General features: G+C 39.4%; 1 protein-coding gene across 4 annotated transcripts in view; it reads right to left on the bottom strand.

Annotated features, from left to right (window-relative positions):
• The window catches only part of HOOK3 (hook microtubule tethering protein 3), a 133,311-nt gene that overhangs the window by 14,358 nt on the left and 96,751 nt on the right, over positions 1-22,202 (bottom strand). For 3 of the 4 annotated variants that reach the window (XM_034966029.3, XM_034966031.3, XM_055116525.2), the window contains exons 16-21: positions 18,200-18,287; positions 13,695-13,729; positions 7,890-7,972; positions 5,754-5,854; positions 3,015-3,119; positions 2,769-2,840 (exon numbers count right to left, since the gene is read on the bottom strand). In XM_034966029.3, the coding sequence (XP_034821920.1) occupies positions 2,769-2,840; positions 3,015-3,119; positions 5,754-5,854; positions 7,890-7,972; positions 13,695-13,729; positions 18,200-18,287 (484 nt within the window). The remainder of the gene's footprint in view (positions 1-2,768; positions 2,841-3,014; positions 3,120-5,753; positions 5,855-7,889; positions 7,973-13,694; positions 13,730-18,199; positions 18,288-22,202) is intronic. The other variant, XM_034966032.3, reaches the window with a different exon arrangement.

Here is a 22,202-nt window from a genome sequence, read left to right as displayed (position 1 = left end):
TGCCACTGCACTCCAGCCTGGGCGACAGAGAAAGACTCCATTTAAAAAAAAAAAAACAAATTAGGACTATTCTTTAGTACCGCTTCACAGAATAAATCATTCTGGCTCCATAAGAAACAAAATATGTGAAGTCATAAAAATCAATCCAGAATATGAGATTATTGGGCTTGGTGGGGTGGCTCATGCCTGTAATCCAGCACTTTGGGAGGCTGAGGCGGGTGAATCACGAGGTCAGGAATTCAAGAACAGCCTGGCCAAGATGGTGAAACCCTGTCTCTACTAAAAATACAAAAATTAGCCAGGCGTGGTGGCAGGCGCCTATAACCCCAGTTACTCGGGAGGCTAAGGCAGAGACTTGCTTGAACCCGGGAGGCGGAGGTTGCAGTGAGCCAAGATTGCACCACTGCACTCCAGCCTGGGTGACAAAGTGAGACTCCGCCTCAAAAAATAATAATAGTAATATGAAATTATTAATAAGGCCTAAAATGCAGAGCTCCTAGATTGCTAACACTAAGCTTCCAGGAGGACAGGGAAGAGACAGAATAGTTTAAAAGTCAGGACTAATTCCCAGAGAATTTCTTTAAATATATAGTTTTATTTTTTCTATTTTTTGAATTTTAATTTTCAAGAAATCTGTATTTGTTTGTTTGTTTTCTGAGACGGAGTCTCGCTCTGTCGTCAAGGCTGGAGGGCAGTGGTGTGATCTCGGCTCACTGCAACCTCCACCTCCTGGGTTCAGGCGATTCTCCTGCCTCAGCCTCTGGAGTACCTGGGATTACAGGCACCCGCCACCACAACCTGCTAATTTCTGTGTTTTTAGTAGAGATGGGGTTTCACCATGTTGGCCAGGCTGGTCTCCAACTCCTGAGCTCAGGTGACCCGCCCACCTTGGCCTCCCAAAGTGCTGGGATTACAGGTGTGAGCCATCGTGCATAGCCTATATTTGTCAATAATAGTATTCTAACTCTGATACGATTTCCTCTCTGGTTTTAAAATTGCAATAAAATCTTAGATATGCAGTTTTTGTTTTTTGTTTTTTTTTGAGACAGAGTCTCACTCTGTCACCCAGGCTGGAGTAAAGTGGTGCAATCCCAACTTCCGCCTCCCGGGTTTAAGCGATTCTTGTGCCTCAGCCTCCTGAGTAGCTGGGACTAGAGGCATGTGCCACCATGCCTGGCTAATTTTTGTATTTTTAGTAGAGACGGGGTTTTACCATGTTGTGGCCAGGCTGGTCTCAAATTCCTGACCTCAGGTGATCTGCCTGCCTCAGACTCCCAAAGTGCCATGATTACAGGCATTAGCCACCGCACCCAGCCATAGATATGCAGTTTTGACCAAGGCAAATACAGATGTGAAAATAATATATAATGAAATTTATGAATTTTTGACAAAGATCAAATCACAGTGTTCAGAGGCCAGGGACACTAACCTTTAAGAGGCAGTTATCAATTATAACTGTAAAACAAAAACAATGGTACTGTGCCAGTAACAGAGCTACAGGGTCACAGTGGGATGTTAAAAGGAATCTGGGGCTGGGTGCGGTGGCTCACGCCTGTAATCCCAGCATTTGGGAGGCCAAGGCAGGTGGATCACAAGGTCAGGAGTTCGAGACCAGCCTGGCCAATATGGTGAAAACCTGTCTCTACTAAAAATACAAAAATTATTCGGGCGTGCTGGCAGGCATCTGTAGTCCCAGCTACTTGGAAGGCTGAGGCAGAAGAATCGCTTGAACCTGGGAGGTGGAGGTTGCAGTGAGCTGAGATCACACCACTGCACTCCAGCCTAGGATACACAGCGAGACTCTATCTCAAAAATAAATAAATAAATAAATGGAATCTGGTCCCATTTCTTGTCTTGGACAACTTTTTTTTTTTTTTTTTTTTTTGAGACAGTCTTGCTGTGTCACCCAGGCTGGAATGCAATGGCACAATCTCGGCTCATTGCAACCTCTGCTTCCCAAGTTCAAGCGATTCTCCTGCCTCAGCCTCCCAAGTAGCTGGGATTACAAGCATGTGCCACCATGCCCAGCTAATTTTTGTATTTTTAGTAGAGACAGGGTTTCACCACGTTGTCCAGGCTGGTCTCAAACTTCTGACCTCGTGATCCGCCCACCTGGCCTCCCAAAATGCTGGGATTACAGAAGTGAGCTATCACGCCTGGCCAACTAACATTTTTTAAAGGCAGAAGTGGTCTTATTGGGAAGAACAAAAAACAAAAGGAAGACAGAAAGTCTTGAAAAAATACTTCAGAAGTGCAGCACTCTTTAAAATCCGTAACTATTCACATCCCAACCAGGATGCTGATGAGCATTAGTTTTTGTGTTGGGATATTCAATTTCAAAACCTGCAGTGGTTCAGGGTCTGACATTGTGAACATTTTCCAAACCCCATGAGATAAACTACCCTCAATCAAATACCATCCTGCAAAGACACTGAAATAATCCCACAAAACAAAAACTATTGCATCTGTGTTTAGATGGTATTAATGTCCCTTTTCTTACAATAAAGTCTCTGAGGGACAGAAATTAGACTGACATTTATCTTTCTATCCTCTAGAAATAATGTTTTCAAAATGCTCTAACCCTGTTTACAGTGGTTCTCATAGTTGCTTTTCAGTTCAGAAATAACATTAAGATTCTGTTAGTGTATGTTAGGATAGCAATTACTTTCAGATTCATTTGGTAGAGTGACTTCTACAGTAAAGGGAATATAATAAGTATTACATATTCATTGAAGTTTTCATTATGCTCCAAAGTACTATTTTCTTACCATATTGTACCAGGCACTAACAATATATTTCTCTTCCATCTCTCTCTGACTCTTTGTTTTCTCATATTCTTTCTAAAAAAAAAAAAAAAGCACATGTAAATATGTAAAGATATAAAATAACTCAATATAAATAAAATACTTACAATTAATTGTTAAAACTCATGAACACAATTGTAAAATAAAACAAGGCTCCCAGAACATTAAAATCAAAACACAATTATTTTATTGTACAGTATAGTAAACTACCTCTAATGAGTGGAACAGTCGGTCTCGTTCCTGGAGCTGATTTTTAAGAGCTTGTATTTCTGGTGCTGCTCCTTGATTCTGTTTAGGATCTAAAGTACGGATGACCTGCAAAAAATAATAAAAGAAAAATTTAAAAAGTCTCAAACTTAAAGAATGTAACGTTTAAGAAAAGAATGACTATTTTTTTAAAATAAAAGGATAAACTTATGAAAAATCAAAGGTTATCTTACAAGGGTATTTTAAAAAGTAAATGCGGCCTGGAGTGGTGGCTCATGCCTGTAATCACAGCACTTTGGGAGGCTGAGGCAGGTGGATCACTTTAGCTCAGGAGTTTGAGACCAGCCTGGGCAACATAGTGAGAACCATCTCTACAAAAAGTGTTTAAAAAATTAGCTGGGTGTGGTGGTGCACCCCTATAGTCCCAGCTACTCTGGAGGCTGAGGCAGGACGATCACTTGAGCCTGGGAGGTTGAGGCTGCAGTGAGCTGAGATCATGTCACTGTGCTCCAGCCTGGGCAACAGAGCAAGAATCTGTCTAAAAAAAATTAAAAGTAAATGTATGAAATAGTATTAATTGTTGTAACTTGAAGTAAAAATTTTTTATGGGTGCATAATATTTGTACAAACATAAAACTTTTTACTTATATAAAGAACCAATTATAAAAAGTGATTCTGGCTTAAAATTAATAAATGCAGTCATGTACCACATAATGATGTTTCAGTCAACGATGAACCACATATATGATGGTGGTCCCGTAAGATTATAAGGAGCTGAAAAAGTCCTATCACAAAAATAACATTGTGTAACTATTTCCTTATACTATTCAGTACAGTAATGTGCTGTACAGGTTTGTACCTAGAAGCAATACTCCATACCATATAGCCTAGTTGTGTACTAAACTATAGCATACAGTTTTGCATAAGTACACTCTACAATGTTTGCACAATGACAAAATCACCTAAGGATGCATTTCTCAGAACGTGTCCCTGTTATTAAATGACATGTGTCTGTACAGCGGACACTACTGACAGTGGTCTACTCTTTTCCTTTCCTCTGATCTGGTCTGCTAGACTTCTGTCTCTGATCAGATACGTACTTTGGGGAGAGGGTCCTGACTGGTGTAAGCCTATCACTGTGGCCCCATTTCTTCCTCTGCTGGCAATCCTGTTTGGGCATGGACATTGGATGTGATTCTGGCTGGCCAACTAGAGGACTACTGGGAAAGGTCTTTTTACTTCTCCACCCAATATTTTTATTTAGTTTTATTTTATTTTTAAAGACAGAGCCTTGCTCTGTCACCTAGGCTGGAGTGCGGTGATGTGATCATAGCCCACTGCAGCCTTGAACCACAGGGCTCAAGTGATTTTCCTGCCCCAGCCTCCTGAACAGCTAGGATTACAGGTGCATGCCACCATGACCAGCTAATTTTTTAAAACTTTTTTTTGTAGAGACGGAGTCTGGATATGTTGCCCAGACTGACCTCAAACTCCTGGGCTAAAGCAATCCTCCAGCCTTGACCTCCTACAGCGACAGGATTACAGGCGTGAGCCACTGTGCCCAGCTCCCCTAATACTTTTACTATCAAAATGTTCAAGCCCATAGAAAACTTGAAAGGGTAGAATAAAAATCCATTTACCTTTAACCTAGACTCACCAATTGCTTCACTGCCATATTTGATTTCTCTCCACACACACACACACATGCTGTTACTTATTTGGGAGGCTATTTTAAAGTCTCCCAAATAAGTTATTCAGGCCTCATAATGCATAACCTTTAAATACTTGAGCACAAATCTCCTTAAAGATATTAACTTACATAATCACAAAGCATTATCATCTGTAAGAAAACTGACCCCCTTGGCCAGGCACGGTGGCTCACACCTGTAATCCCAGCACTTTGGGAGGCCGAGGCGGGCGGATCACGAGGTCAGGAGATCGAGCCCATCCTGGCTAACACAGTGAAACCCTGTCTCTACTAAAAAATACAAAATATTAGCCGAGTGTGGTGGCAGGCGCCTGTAGTACCAGCTACTCGGGAGGCTGAGGCAGGAGAATGGTGTGAACCCGGGAGGCGGAGCTTGCAGTGAGCCAAGAGCGTGCCACTGCACTCCAGCCTGGGCGACAGAGCGAGACTCCATCTCAAAAAAAAAAGAAAATTGACCCCCTTAACCCCCAGTCCAGGACTCAGAGATGAATGCCTTGATTTGGCAATTAGCAGGGGGCTCTTTTCAATTAGAATGGGTCCTGTGCTCTCCCACAATCCACGGCCTGTTCTTGTTTTCATGACAGTGACTTCTATTCCAAATTTTGAATTTACCTGATGGTTTCCTGAACGTGTTATTGTTCCAATAAACCTTATTTTGCCTGTGAACTGGAAATAGAAGGTTGCTTAAATTCAGGTTAACTATTATTTACAACGATACTCCATCAAGAGGCACAGGATATTGGCTGTCCTGTCATTAATTGGTGTTGTTAATTTTGATGACTAATAAGGTGGCAAGTGCCACTCATTTCCCACACAAAGTACATTTTCCTCTTGGTAATTAATAAGTAATCCATGGAATGACCTATTTTGACCACTGCTTGTTGCTCAGGTTCTTTTTGTTTGTTACAAGATTTGTTCTTCTCCTGAGAGTTTTCTGCATTAAGAAGTTGCTGTAGTGTCCGTCCATTATATTTGAGACTTCACTGAAATGTGATCAGAAGGTAGAGTGAGATGCCTACAAAATTCATACTTACACTTTTGGCTTTCTCTAAGTATTTTTTGTATCGTTCTTCCATTTGCTTCATTTCTTCCTCTTTCTTTCGTAAAGCTTCTTGTAATTCTTCAATTTTTAAGGCTGCAGATGAGACATAGTAAAATATATATATTTAGATAATATATATAAATTGTTATAATATAAATAAATTTATTTTAGATTACCACAATTTAAAAAATATTTTAATTGACTAATAACAAATAGTTAACAGCTTTGAGAGACTGGTCTATTTTTACACATAATTTTATTTTTAAAAAATTCAGAATTTTTTTTTTTTTTTTACAAAAAGATTTTCTTATAAATAAATAAAAACTCCAGTATGGAAGTACATAAATAAAGAATCCATGAGGGATGAATGGATAAACAAAATGTAGTACATAGATATAATATTATTCAGCCTTAGTTATGACACATGCTATGATATGGAGACATTATGTTAAGTGAAATAAACCAGATACAAAAGGACAAATATTATATGATTCTACTTATATGAGTGACCTAGAATAGTCAAATTCAGAGACAGAAAATGGAATAGTGGTTATTAGCGGCTGGGGAGAGGGAGGAAGGGAGAGTTATTGTTTAATGATAGAGAACTTCGGTTTGAGATGATACAGTTTTGTAGATGGGTAAAAGTGAGAGTTGTGCTATGTGAATGTCCTTAATGTCACTGGACTATACACTAAAAATGGCTTAAAATGGGTGTGTTTTGTATATTTTACCATAATAAAAATAAGTCTGTTCTCTCACCTCTTATCTCTTTATTAATACAAAAGAGTTAACAAAATCAAGCTACCTACAGGAGTAAATATTTGGGAAGCACAAGTCTGGATGACTTACATGGAACTACATTATGAAAATATCTTAACATCATATAATATTCATTAGAATACAGAGTTAACGAAAAATTCAAAGTACAATCAGAAAGACATTATAAAGATGATTATATACTCCCTATATGTAAATAGAGCCTATTTCTTTCTTTCTTTTTTTTTTTGGAGACAGTCTCACTGGAGCACAGTGGCGAGATCTCGGCTCACTCCAACCTCTGCCTCCTGGGCTCACGCGATTCTCCTGCCTCAGCCTCCCGAGTAGCTGGGTCTACAGGTGTGTGCCACCACCCCCAGCTAATTTTTTGTATTTTTAGTAGAGATGGGCTTTTACCACGTCGCCCAGGCTGGTCTCAAACTCCTGAGCTCAGGCAATCCACCCACCTCGGCCTCCCAAATAAGTGCTAGGATTACAGGAGTGAGCCACCGTTGCTGGCCTTCTTTCTTTTTTGTGAGACAGGGTCTTGCTGTGTTCCCCAGGCTGGTCTTGAACTCCTGGGCTCAAGCAATCCTCCTACCTTGGCCTGCCAAATTGCTAGGATTACAGGCATGAGCTACCATACCCAGCCAATAGAGCCTATTTCTTAAATAAAAATTTAATATAGGCCAGGTGTGGTTGCTCACATCTGTAATCCCAGTACTTTGGGAGACTGAGGTGGGCAAGTGACTTGAGCTCAGAAGTTCAAAACTAGCCTGGGCAACATGGCAAAATCCCGTCTCTACAAAAAATTATAAAAATTAGCCGGGCAGGGTGGCTTATGCCTGTATCCCAGCTATTGGGGGGGTGGTTAGGTAGAAGGATGGCTTGAGCATGGGAGGTCAAGACTGCAGTGAGCTGTGATCATACCATTTGCTCCAGTCTGGGCAACACAGCCAGACCCTATCTCAAAAATAAATAAACAGGCTGGGCACAGTGGCTCATGCCTGTAATCTCAGCACTTTGGGAGGCCGAGGTGGGCAGATCACGAGGTCAGGAGATCGAAACCATCCTGGCTAACATGGTGAAACCCCATCTCTACTAAAAATACAAAAAATTAGCCGGGCGTAGTGGCGGGCGCCTGTAGTCCCAGCTACTCAGGAGGCTGAGGCAGGAGAATGGCAAGAACCCAAAAGGCAAAGCTTGCAGTGAACCAAGATCGCGCCACTGCACTCCAGCCTGGGTGACAGTGAGACTCCATCTCAAAAAATAAAAAATAAAAAATAAATAATTAAAAATTATGTAAACTCACTATCACTATGGCAGTATACAGCAAGCCCACTTAAAAACTATCCTAATTAGGAAAACTCACAGCTGTTGTTAAATCTTGGCTCGAGATCTTCAATAATGGCTCTCTTCTTCTGTAGTTCATTATTGGCCTCATGCAGCTTCTCTCTGTAACAAACAGGTAAACATCACCTACTACTGCTTCTGTAATTTTTTCCAGTTCAAATTAAAGATCTGAGTTCCTTATATTTGGATTACACTTGCATTGCATGCAAGTGATATGAAACATATATGAAAAGACAAAACACAAATTTAATATATTTAAAAAATAAGTAAAAAATAAAGACAAAAAAATTCCTCTGTTTGAAAAAGTAGTCATTTAATTTAGATAGACCTGCATAAAGAGAGGGTATACATTTTTTCTAGGAATATTTAGATAACTTTGCAAAGGTTTTACCATGCAAAATCTTGTTGCAAAAAAATGAAGTTCTAAAAATAAGAATTAACAAATAGAACACTACATATCAATAAAAAAATGAATTAATGATATACTCAACCACATGAATAGATCTCACAGAATGTTGAACAAAAGAAGTCAAAGGGGTAACAATGTACAATTCTGTTATGTACACTGATGTTAAAATGAGTGGAAGGTGATACAGATCAGCTGTGTGGCTAGTTTTGCGGTCAATCTACTGGGAGGAAGAATGAAGAACCGATCCGGGTCACCTAGGTTTGGGAGGCCTTGGCAGGCGGATCACTTGACATCACGAGTTCAAGGCCAGCCTGGCCAACATGGCAAAACCCAGTCTCTGCTAAAAATAGAAAAATTAGCCGGGTGTGGTGGTGGGTGCTTGTAATCCCAGCTACATGGGAGGGAGAATCGCTTGAACCTGGGAGGCGGAGGTTGCAGTGAGCCAAGATGGTGCCACTGTACTCCAGCCTGGATGACAGAGTGAGACTCCATCTCAAAAAAAAAAAAAAAAAAAAAAAATCTAGGAACTTAAGACGTGTACTTTATATGTTATATTCCAATATAAAGGTATTTAAATAATTAACTGAAAGTGAGATATTTTCCCCTGGTATTTGATAATATGTGTAATTTTCCCTTTATCATATTTAATATGGCACTATGTAACATAACTAGGAAAAAAGGCTGCAAAAATGGGAAGATATAGAAAATCACTAATTAAAAAAAGCACTTTATGTCTTTCTGATCTTTTCTATGCATGATGCTTTAATAAACCTTTTTCTTTCTCAATAAATTTTTTGAAGATGAGACTTGTATGCATTTATGACCTATGACAAAGAACATATACAATATAACAGTTAAAAGAATAATACAACTAAGCCCAATGAATCACTACCATGTTAAAAAATAGAAATTGGCTGGGCACAGTGGTTCATGCCTGTAATCCTAGCACTTTGGGAGGCCAAGGTGGGTAGACTGCCTGAGCTCAGGAGTTCGAGACCAGCCTGGGCAACATGGTGAAACCCCATCTCTACTAAAATACAAAAAATTAGCCGGGCATGGTGGTGTTTGCCTGTAGTCCCAGCTACTCGGGAGGCTAAGGTGGGAGAATTGCTTGAACCTGGGAGGCGGAGGTTGCAGTGAGCTGAGATTGCGCCACTGCACTCCAGCCTGGGCAACAGAGTGAGACTCCGTCTCAAAAAAATAAATAGGCTGGGCGCAGTGGCTAACACCTGTAATCCCAGCACTTTGGGAGGCTGAGGCAGGCGGATCACGAGGTCAGGAGAACAAGACCATCCTGGCTAACACGGTGAAACCCCGTCTCTACTAAAAATACAAAAAATTAGCTGGGCGTGGTGGTGGGCGCCTGTAGTCCCAGCTACTCGGGAGGCTGAGGCAGGAGAATGGCGTGAACCTGGGAGGCGGAGCTTGCAGTGAGCCGAGATCACACCACTGCACTCCAGCCTGGGCGACAGAGCGAGACTCCATCTCAAAATAAATAAAAATAAATAAATAAATAAATAAATAAATAAATAAATAGACCAGGTGCGGTGGCTCACACCTGTAATCCCAGCACTTTGAGAGGCCAAGGTGAGTGGTTCACAAGGTCAGGAGTTCAAGACCAGCCTGTCCAACATGGTGAAACCCCGTCTCTACTAAAAGTACAAAAATGAGCTGGGTGTGGTGGGGGGGGGGCCTGTAATCCCAGCTACTTGGGAGGCCAAGGCAGAGACCTGCTTGAACCCGGGAGGCGGAGGTTGCAGTCAGCCGAGATCATGCCACTGCAGTCCAGCCTGGGTGACAGAGTGAAACTCCATCTCAAAATAAATAAATAAATAAATAAATAAATAAATAAATAAATAAATATAGTTTAAATACATAAAAATAAAAATAAATACAAATCATCCCCAAAACTTAGTAGTCATGCATGTCTCTATATTCTTCCCAGAGGTAACCAAAGTCAGAATTTGAATCATTCTCATTAAATTCATGATGGTTTTATTGTCTTTGTGCTATTCCTAAAAAATATATTGCTTAGGCCAGGCGCGGTGGCTCACATCTGTAATCCCAGCACTTTGGAAGGCCGAGGCGGGCGGATCACGAGGTCAGGAGATCAAGACCATCCTGGCTAAGACGGCGAAACCTCGTCTCTACTAAAAACACATAAAAAATGAGCCAGGCGTGGTGGCAGATGCCTGTGGTCCTAGCTACTCGGGAGGCTGAGGCAGGAGAATGTCGTGAACCCGGGAAGCGGAGCTTGCAGTGAGCTGAGATGGCGCCACTGCACTCCAGCCTGGGGGACAGAGCGAGACTCCGTCTCAAAAAAAAAAAAAAAAAAAAAAAATATATATATATATATATATATATAGAGAGAGAGAGAGAGAGCACTTAATTTTGTGCAATTTAAATTTTATACATTAATCATTACGTATTATTCTGACTTGCATCTTTCACTAAACACTATGTTCTTGAGGTTCATCTGTGTTGATGTATTAGCCATGGTTTATTTCACATTTCCCCTATTGCTTGGTATTCTATTGTTTGAATATACCTCATTCAATCATTTTCCAATTGGTGAACATTTGCATATTATTTTTACTTTTCTGTGATTACAATGCTCTTCCATACTTTCTTCTAAATGCCTCCTGGTATGCACGGACAATATTTCTAGGAATCTAGGATATATATAGTAGAACTGAGAGGTCACAGAGTATGTGGCATGTCCAGGTTTACTAAGCAGACTGATGTATGCTCCTACCACCAATGGATGAGAATTGCCATTGCTCAACATCTTCGGCAATACTCAGTATGTTGGATTTTTTAAATGTTAACAATTTGATGTGTAAAATGGTCTCCATTGTAGTTTTTTTTTTTTTTTTTTTAGATGGAGTCTTGCTCTGCCACCCAGGCTGCAGTGCAGTGCCATGACCTCGGCTCACTGCAACCTCTGCCTCCCGGGTTCAAGCAATTATCCTGCCTCAGCCTTGCAAGTAGCTGGGATTACAGGCATGCGCCACCACGCCTGGCTAATTTTTGTATTTCTAGTAGAGATGAGGCTTCACCATGTTGTCCAGGCTGGTCTCGAACTCCTGACCTTGAGTGATCCACCTGCCTCGGCCTCTCAAAGTGCTGGGATTACAGGCGTGAGCCACCGCACCCGACTTTTTTTTCTTTTCTCTCTCTTTTTTTTTTTGAGACAGAGTCTTGCTCTGTTGCTCAGGGTGGAGTGCAGTGGTGTGATCTCGGCTCACTGCAACCTCTGGTTTCTGGGTTCAAGTGATTCTACTGCCTCAGCCTCCTGAGTAGCTAGGATTACAGGTGCACGCCACCATGCCCCACTAATTTTTGTATTTTTAGTAGAGACAGAGTTTCACCATGTTGGCCAGGCTGGTCTCAAACTCCTGCCCTCAAGTGATTGACCTGCTTGGCCTCCCAAAGTGCTGGGATTACAGGCGTGAGCCACCACACCTGGACCACTGTCATTTTAAATATGCATGAGGCTGGCCATATTTGGAGATATCTGTGGCTCCTGTGGTGGGCTGAATTGTGTCTCCTAAAAAGAAAAATTGAAGCTTTAATTCCTAGGATATATGAATATGACAGTATTTGGAAATTGGGTGTTTACAGGTGTAAGTAGCTAAGATGAGGGCACGCTGGATCAGGGAAGGCCCTAAATCCAATGATTGGCATCCTTATAAGAAGGTCATTAGACACAGACATACAGAGAAAAGAATGACATGTGAAGGTGGAGAAAGAGACGGGAGTGATCTGTCTACAACCAAAAACATCAGGACTGCTGGCGGTTACCAGCCACAAGAAGGATCACAGAGCAGATTGTCCCTCCAAACCTCTAGAAGGAACCAGCCTGCTGCCACCTTGGTTCTTCTAGCCTCCAGAACTATGAGAGAATAAATTTATGTTGCCATAAACCACCTAGTGTATGGTAATTTGACATGGTAGCTATAAGAACTAATACAGGCTCCATCTTCACTAATAAATCCTTTCTGATGAAGATTTTTCACCATGTAAATGACTGCGCACAGAATAATGGTCAGTTGGTAGTTCTATGAAATGACAGGTATTATATTTTTTGCCATAAAGGAATGAGAATTTTTTTTTTAAAGGACAGAATTCAGTACTAAACTCTCATTGCAGGTAATCTCACAAAAGGCAAAGGTAATGTTTTCTGTTCTAGTACATTAAGAATCTGCCCACTGCTTGAATTGCTAGCAAATCTGTCGCCAGGAGTATCTTGTGTCTCCCACATTTATCATTTAAAACACAAAAACACAAACTGGATAGCATGAGGCAAATTGCCAGAAGAGAATTTCTTTCGCATCCTAGTAGAATAAATCCAAATTATCTTTGTGGTACTGAGGATGTCTGGTTTAGCACAGTGTAAAGTTGTAACACTTTAACAGGCTATTAATTCACAGTCACTAATTCAATGCTTGCCCGGAGTTTTGCTAGAAAAGGATGAGAAGGATTAAGGTTGTTACTGGGTGCAAGAAAAATTATGAAACATCTCTAATATGGTCAACCTCAGTTAAAGATAAAGAGAGAAGACTTCTTCTTCATGAAAAAACATATGTGAATATTTTAAAATTTACTTCATCTTTTATACCACAAAGTCCTTGTTTGTAATTCCAGGAAATATTTGAAAATCTACTGACAAGCTTTTATAGACTTTAAAAAATTTACTTAAGAAAGAAGATTAGACTGGGCGTGGTGGCATGTACTTGTAATGCCAGCTACTCAGAAGGCTGCAGCAGGAGGATCACTTGAGACCAGGAGTTCAAGTCCAGCCTGGGAAACATAGTGACCCTGCCTCTTAAAGACCTTAAAGTCTCTTAAAGACAGGGTCTCTTTTTTAAAAGACCTTGTCTCTTAACTTTTATTTTTAAATAAATAGATTAAGCTGGCAATACTTTAGAGCTGGCAAGCTATAGCCCATGGGCCAAAACCAGACTGCTGCCTGTTCGTATCTATAAAGTTTTACTGCAACATGGTCACAACCATTAATTGATGTATTGTCTATGGCTGTTTTCAAGCTACAACTGCAGAGCTCCGTGGCTGTGACAGAGACCAGCTTTCAACTCCTAAAAAGCAATTACTATCTGACCCTTTATAGAAAGAGGTGTCTGACCCATGATCTAGAGTGTCTCAAACTCCTAACTATGATTATCACAAAGACAGAAAACCCTGAAGTCTCACTTGAGAAGGCAGTTCTAAAGCAGTCATCATTCTGACCTGAGAACCTTGGGGAGAAGTGACCCTTCAGACTCTCATAATATGTATTATAATTTTCTATTTCTTCAAGAGCCACCTGTGCCAACGCCTAGACACACCGTAACTACCTAACACAAAGCACATGTGTTCCACTATAGAAGAATCAGCCTCAACAGCTTTTATACTTACAGATGTTCTTCAAGCTTCTTTTTTAGAAGGACTGACTAAAAATGAAAAACAAAATTAGTTTATTACCTCACATTTTAACTAAAATAGTATTTTCTTTTAAGTTAAAAGTACAATAGTTATTAATTTTGAGTGAGCTTTCAGTAATTTGTTTGGTCAAAGAGCTGAAAACACACAATGTACCCCAGTTTAAATCTCTTTAATAAAGGGAGAGCGCAGCCCCTAAGGGATGACAATCAGTATGAAATACCCACAACCTGGATATATATGAATTCTCTATTTATAGTCGGGCAGATGAATAAAATAGGAATGAAAAAGTCACTTAATTATAGACCTAATATTCCTGGATTTGGCAGGCAGACAGGACCCTAGTAATAATAGACTTCCTTTAAGACACTTATCTGCTATACCATTTTCCTTGAGTCATGATAAAGTATTGGGTCAGCTTCTATAAATATGTCTGACTTAATCAGTGACTTATGAAAATGCACAGGTTACAAATAATTTATGCAGTGGTATGGGAATGTGAAGGATGGCAGATGCACAGCCTTTAATATGTTGGAGAATGTAGCTTTCACTGGGTAAAAAAAAAAAAAAGTCTCCTGAAAAGCAGGAGATCAAAATTGACCTAAAAATAAACAATAAAGACATTCTCTATAAGACCACTAAATTTCATAATTTAACACTTATACAGTATATACTATTAATAAATTTTATGGAACATTTCATTTTGAGATAAATGGTTATATAATTAATTCAGTCAAAACCCAATTAACATAGGCTTATAAAACAAATTGTCCAATCAACGCCAGTGATGAGGGAAAAGGAACCCTCACACTAAGTTCTTTTGATAATAATTACCACAATTTTTTATTCACTTCCATTCTAACACAGCTCTATAATACTTCAAATTTCACTTCTTTCCTCAATATGTTAACTATAGTTACCTCAGTAGATCCACATGTCCTCTATCACCGCTTCCCAAATATACAAAAAGATAACCCTGCTACCTTTGTTTTATAAAAAATTAAAAAAAAAAAATAGAGACAGGATCTCACTTTGTTGCCCAGGCTGGTCTCAAACTTGTGGGCCTCAGTGATCCTCCTCCCACCTCGGCCTCCCAAAGTGCTGGGATTACAGGTGTGAGCCACTGTGCCCGGCCAACTCTATTAACTTTCGATTATTGCTCATTCCTTCTTTAGCACAGGGGTAAAATGTAAATACTTTTTAGAAACTTTAATTCTGTGCTTATGTTTTGATTAGACTCTAGCAAAACTTTAACTCTGAGAAGATATGTAGTAACATAGTTAAATGGGTGGTTAATATGCCAAACAATGCTCTAAATCATGTCATAGACACTGTCATATGTAAACCTCACAGCCTGTGTAACAATAGCCCCATCTTACAGTTGAGGAAGGGCAGGCTGGAGAACATTTAGTAGCTTTTAAGTGGCAGATCCAAAACCCAGGTCTGCCAGACCCCAGAGTCCATGCATGTCCTTCACCTCTATGCTTCCTATGCTGCAGTGCCTCTCCAAACTGAAGACTGTTCCTACCAAAGCATGGGGCAGGAGGGGGATAGACTGTATCAAGATAATTTATATAAATGAATTAATTATAATAATGGGATGGAACAGGAGTGGAATGGGGAATAAAACCAAGAGCAGACTTCTTGTTGGCTGACTCTTTAAGAGTTCGATATCCTTTGAGTATCTTAATTGTAAAGGTCTTAAACCTATAAGGCAAGTAATCCAGATATTCGTTTTGCACAAAACTACCTTAATAAAATTTTCCACACCATCAACTATGATGGCAGTCTAAATCCAAAAACTGCTCACTATATAAAAATGAAAAGGAAGCCATACTTACAATAGCCTTGAGCAGAAACCATGCCAAGAGACAGAGAGGACAAATTAGCATGAAGCAAACACAGCAGCCAAGAGAAGCAACGATTTAGTAATTCATGAACAGAAGTAAAAGATAAGTACTTTTTTTTTTTCAGACGGAGTCTCGCTCTGTTGCCCAGGCTGGAGTGTAGTGGTGCAATCTCTGCTCACTGCAAGCTCCGCCACCCAGGTTCATACCATTCCCCTGCCTCAGCTTCCCGAGTAGCTGGGACTACAGGTACCTGCCACCATGCCTGGCTAATTCTTTTTGTATTTTTAGTAGAGATGGGATTTCACCATGTTAGTCAGGATGATCTCGATCTCCTGACCTCATGATCTGCCCGCCTCGGCCTCCCAAAGTGCTAGGATTACAGGCATGAGCCACTGTGCCCAGCCCAATATATGCACTTTTAAAAGAAATGTACATTTTTCTTTTTTCTACCGTCTCTTCATCCTGTCTTGTTCTCTGAAGTTTTATATATTGTGGCTAGCTCAAATTATCCATATGGCTGGATATAACAATGTTTTTCTGCTTCCATGCTAAAAACAAATTACATAAAAATAATAATAAAAATGTGCAACCCCTTCTACTCTGACTTAAGATCACATGAAAGGACTGTGCTTTTGATAACAGAAGCTGGCAGAAATTATGTTGTTCTTCTCCAGAGGGGACCACTTCCTTTGGCAGGTTGCTTTATGTGTTGCACATTCCCGAGATGCAACACTTTAAGTTAGAGAAAGAGAAAGGTAAGACAAAAACATAAAAATATTTGCTGGGGCAAGAACCATATAACCTGTATTGTACTATTTATTTCTCTAAGCCATTTGGAGGCACAGTTTCAGCTATCTGAATCTTTTCTACATATAGAAAAGAACTCAGAGCAAAGTTCTGCTTAGTTTACAGCAAGACATTGGCATCTGGACAGTCAAATAAATGGACTAGTTTATGTAAATAGTACTTGACAGGGCTAGCATCTCACTTCTGAAATACGTTCTGTTAAAGTAATGGCCCACAGCATATTTAATTAGATTTGATTACCATAGCGATACCTACTCAAGCTATGCCAAATTATCTTTTGAAGAATAAATGCTTTTATTTATGTTTTAGTGTAAGAGAACCATGCACAATGGCCATCATTGTAACACTGAAGTTTAAGCTGACTCTGATATTTCACCATTTTTACTTCCTATGTACCACAGGCCCTTCCCTCACTCCCATAACAAATCAATAAAAGTCTCCTCAGACTTTTAGAGACCAGAATGGATTTTACGTTTTTCTCAGTTTAAAGGACCTAGTGATTTCACTGAATTAAGAAATGTTGCCCCATTCAGTTCATCTCTAAGATACTTAATTAGGCTTAATAATATTTCAATACACTAATGGTAGTTTTGTTTCACCTCTTTGTGATTTTGCATTTTGAATAAAAACATGTTTTAAATTTTAATAAGGGCATAAGGAAGTTTAAATGTTGGTGACAGTTTTAGGAATCAGAAATCAATCTGGGAATCTAACAAGGACTGCCAACACATTGATTAAGGGATGAGCTAACATCACCCATGTTAGAATGAAGGACATGTTGCCAATATACACGAGATGATGTCTGGAGAAACTCATTAAGCTAGGCCATGGATGAGCTTTCTATATCTAGTATTCACAAGTTTTAAGTAACATACTTAACTCCCTTTCTTCGGTTCCTTTTGTTTTTATATCCTCTTATGTTAATAAGGCGAAATGGAATTGGCTACATCTACAGTTTTGAAGTTAATCCTCCAAAATGACTCTATCAATGGAAACAAACATTTATGCTCAAATGCCAGAGTTTACAGCAAATTACATTGGTAACAGGAAAAAAACAAAACATCTGGTTGAAGCAAAGACTGATCACCAAAATTTTGTTTTTTCTCCTCTTTACACTATTTTTGAACACTCTAAGTCTTAGCTCGGTTGTTTACTGTTCATTAAACATAAAGGATTTGCAAAATTTGACTTACTTACACTTTTGCCGGAGATAGACGACTATGTGCTACCTGAGTACTGTGATAGAAGGTTAACACGCAGGTGTGAAGAAAGGCGGTCCTTGGCTAATACATTTACACTATTCTAGTGCAAGTGTGCAGAGCTGTGACAGAGACGCAGAGTGCTGGGGGATGTGCAAAAAAGGGCCAGTGTCGGGGAACAGAAGGAGTAAGAGGGATTCAGAGATTTAGAGAAAATGCAATACTAGGGACGGCAGTATTTTCTTAAAGTCACTGTTACATTAAAAATTTCTACTTGAACACTCCAAATTCCCACTAGCAATTTTTTTTTTGGCCAAAGGGGAGAAACCCTACACTTCATCTTTGAACACTGAGTTGAGCACATTTAAAACATAAAGCCTCAATTAATTCTTCAGTTGGTAACTAGAAATGAACTTCTAATTCCCAGCAGAGCGAATCTGAAGAGACAATAAAGTACTATCTGGTCCTTTTTATAAGGAATGTTAGTAAAAAGGAAAACACTATTTCTTTTCTATAACCAATATAATACTAAATTATTTTGACAAAAAACATCAAATAAAAAATAAAAGTTATTTCTCAACATTGTGAAACTGATGGACCATCGTTGGTACATATTAAAACTTACATCTTCTGCTTTTGAGCCTTGATCCTGTAAAGATTTTTGTAATTCTTCAACTTGTGACTGTACTTCCAGAAGTCTTTGATTCACCAGCCTAGAAATGAAATGTACATTAATTTTCCAAGTGGTGAGTTATGTATGCCTTTTTTCCTTAGGTTGTCATATTAGTTAGAAAGTATAATTAGCAAAATCAAGTCTCATGTTATAGCAGTAGTAGTATAGTAGTGGCCTAATGTCATGAGTGGCAGCTTACTTTTCTGATTATTTTTGGTATTGCTTGAAATTTCGAATGATGACTTCTAACACAGTGTTTGGGTGGGCACATATTTTAGAACCAATGTACTTATGCATATTAATTTCTCTGAAATTCACTTCAATACATGTTTATGAAGACTATGTCTCAAGGACTGTGCTCAGCACTAGTATTAAAAGATCTCTGCACTCAGGAAGGGGGTGGTGGCCCATGCCAGCACTTTGGGAGGCCAAGGTGGATGGACTGCATGAGAGCTCAGGAGTTTGAGGCCAGCCTGGCCAGCATGGTGAAACTCCATCTCTACCAAAAATAGAAAAATTAGCCAGGCATGGTGGTAAGCACCTGTAAGACCCAGCTACTTGTGGGGAAGAGGTAGGAGGATCGCTTGAGCCCAGGAGGTCGAGGCTGAAGTGAGCTGTGTTCGTGCCACTGCACTCCAGTCTGGGCAACACAGTGAGACCCTGCCTCACAAAAAAAAAAAAAAAAAAAAAAGATCCCTGCCCTCACGGAATTAAAGTCTAGTGGGGAGGAAAAAGTGTAAACAAATAAAATACAATCAGATAAAAACTTCAAAGTAGTACATAGATGCATATAAAAATGATGGTCAAAGAAGCAATAACTCTGGAGGAGTTAAAATACTCTGGACTTGAAATGAGACTAGAACAATAAATAAAACATCTATGAGTTAAGGGTGGAAAGGAGATTCAAGACAGAGGTCAGTATGTCCAAAGTATGCAGAAAAATAAGAGGATGCAGTGAATTCAGGAATGGTATAGATGATGAGTATTTTATGAGAGGAAGAAAGGCCGGAGAGAAACTGGGGGAAAAGGAGATCAGCACAACCCTGTATGGAATACAAAGTGTCTGCTGGGATTATCCTGTAATCAGCAAGCCTCAAGTCAGGCTGAAACTGGAACAACTCAGATAACCTTAAATAACGCTGATTCCACGGCTTGACTTTCTTTTTTCTTTTTCTTTTTCTTTTTTTTTTTTTGAGACGGAGTCTCCTTCTGTTGCCCAGGCTGGAGTGCAATGGTGCAATCTCAGCTCACTGCAACCTCCGCCTCCCAGGCTCAAGCAATCCTCGTGCCTCAGCCTCCTGAGTAGTTGGGATTACAGATGCGCACCATCATGCCTGGCTAATTTTTGTATTTTTAGTAGAGACGGGGTTTCACTATGTTGATCAGGGTGGTCTCGAACTCCTGACCTCAGGTGATCCACCTGCCTCGGCCTCCCAAAGTGCTGGGATTACAGGCATGAGCCACCGCGCCTGGCCCATGGCTTGACTTTCATAAATTCTCTAGGTCATGATGCAACATTCAGGAGACCAGCTTACCTCCCAAGGTCTTGGGTGATACTGAAGGATTGCAAGAAGGGAGAACATGGTCAGACAGATCACACAGGTAGTATGTCAGACAGATCACTTTGGTTTTAAAATGGAAGATATTATCAAAAAGGTTCAAGAGCAGGCATGAAGATAAGAGAAGGCTATTATTATTATTATTACTAAATATGCCTGAAATAGAAAGGGACAGAGGAGGAAATAGAAAGGGACAGACGAACTATCTTGAGAAAAGGCAAAAGAATATAAGGATTTTGGTATTCGCTGAGAAGGGAAGACAAAAGGAATAGGATAAGAAAGAAATACAGGAATCTGATTTTACATTTGTTGAAAATGAAATGCCTAGAAATTTGTCAAACAGCTAGATACCTCAATCTAAAGCAGAGAGAAGCCTGAATTGAACATACAGATTTGGGAGCCATGTGGAGTTAACTGAGGCCATGAGCAAAAATGATATTGTCTAGAAAGAATGTGAAAAACAGTGTAAAAGACTAACAAAGAAGGCCCATGGCGGATCAACCAAGGGGTAGAAAGAGGAACCTCACCCTGAAGAATATCAGAGAATGAGAGAGAATGTAAGAGATGGGTATTATTGAAATAAAAAATTTGAAGAAGGGGGAACTGAATAACAACACTGAATATAGCAGAAAGACGAGGAAAGATAAAGTCTTGAGTGCTGCTATGGGATTGGCCATTTAAGAGATGATCAGTTATCATAGTAAGAAATACTTCCGTGAAATGGTAGTAGCAGAAGCCAGACTGCTCCAAATTAAGGAGAAAACAAGACACTGAGTGTTTAGAATCCAAACAGCCAAACAGTTTAATAAGAAATGCTTTTACTTAAATTACAAGAAATTATAGGTTTATAATTTAGAAAGGATCACAGTAAAAATTTAATTAAAGCTATAACTTTTTCACATCAAGGTAAAAAAATCTGAGTGGTTTTGAGTAACAAAAGAATAAATTACCTGAAAAATCCACATTCAATATGGGGACACAGGTCCATAAACACATTACTAGTAATACCATAATACTGTTCACTCTTTTCAGAAAGCAAAATGGAAATATGTATTCAACTAAAAGATTATTTCAACTATCCATCTTAGTCATTTTTGAGATTATTTCATCAAACAATACTGTAAGCCAACTAGGCGGAAGCCATTGTAAACATCATAAAACACAATCCAGTATGTACCAAGATGTTCTTTGGAATGGTTTAAAAACAGCTAAATTCTCTCAGTGGGGAATAGGTGAGCAAAAATAGTAATGTAACTGTTAAAGTATGCAGTATGTAAGCAACATAAATATAAGAAAATATTTATGGAAAAAGTACATCTAGAAAATACTCAAAAAATTGAAATAATATCAAGCATCTTCTCTGAACACAATAAAACTAGAAATCAGTTAACAAAAGAAATTTTAGAAACTATACAAACACATGGAAATTCAACAATATGTTCCTGAATGACCAGTGGGTCAATGAAGAAATCAACAAGGAAACTGAAAAATTTATTGAAACAAATGATAATGGAAACACAACATACCGAAATCTATGGGATACAGCAAAAGCCGTAGTAAGAGGGAAATTTATGGGCACAAGTACCTACATCAAAAAAGAGAAAACCTTCAAATAAACAACCTAACGATGCCACTGAACGAACTAGAAAGGGAAGAGCAAACCAAACCCAAAATTAGTAGAAGAAATAATAAAGATAAGAGCAGGCTGGGTGTGGTGGCTCACACCTATAACCCCAGCACTTTGGGAGGCCAATGTGGGTGGATCACTTGAGGTTAGGAGTTTGAGACAAGCCTGGCCAACATGGTGAAACTCCATCTCTACTAAAAATACAAAAATTAGCCAGGGGTGGTGGTGCACGCCTATAGTCCCAGCTACTGTGGAGGCTGAGGCAGGAGAATCACTTGAACCCAGGAGGTGGAGGTTGCATGAGCCGAGATCGCGCCACTACACTCCAGCCTGGGTGACAGAGTGAGACTCTGTCTCTAAATAAACAAATAGATAAAAAATAAGGATCAGAGCAGAAATAAATGAATTTGAAATGAAGAAAACAATACAAAAGAGCAACAAAACAAAAACCAGTTTTTTGAAAAGATAAATTGACAAACCTTTAGCCAGACTAAGAAAAAAAGAGAGAAGACCCAAATAAATAAAATCAGAGACAAAAAAACGAGACATTACAACTGATACCGGAGAAATTCAAAGGATTACTGGTTATTATGAGCAACTATATGCCAAAAAATTGAAAAATCTAGAAGAAATGGATAAATTCCTAGACACATATGATCTACTAAGATTGAATCATGAAGAAATCCAAAACCTGAACAGACCAATAGCAAGTAATGAGATTGAAGCCATAATAAAAAGTCTACCAATAAAGGCCCCAGATCCGATGACT

This window comes from Pan paniscus, chromosome 7, assembly GCF_029289425.2.
Source record: "Pan paniscus chromosome 7, NHGRI_mPanPan1-v2.0_pri, whole genome shotgun sequence".
In the NCBI taxonomy this organism is placed as follows: Eukaryota; Metazoa; Chordata; class Mammalia; order Primates; family Hominidae; genus Pan; species Pan paniscus.
Note: the sequence above shows the minus strand (reverse complement) of the source record. Positions and strands in the feature narration are given on the sequence as shown.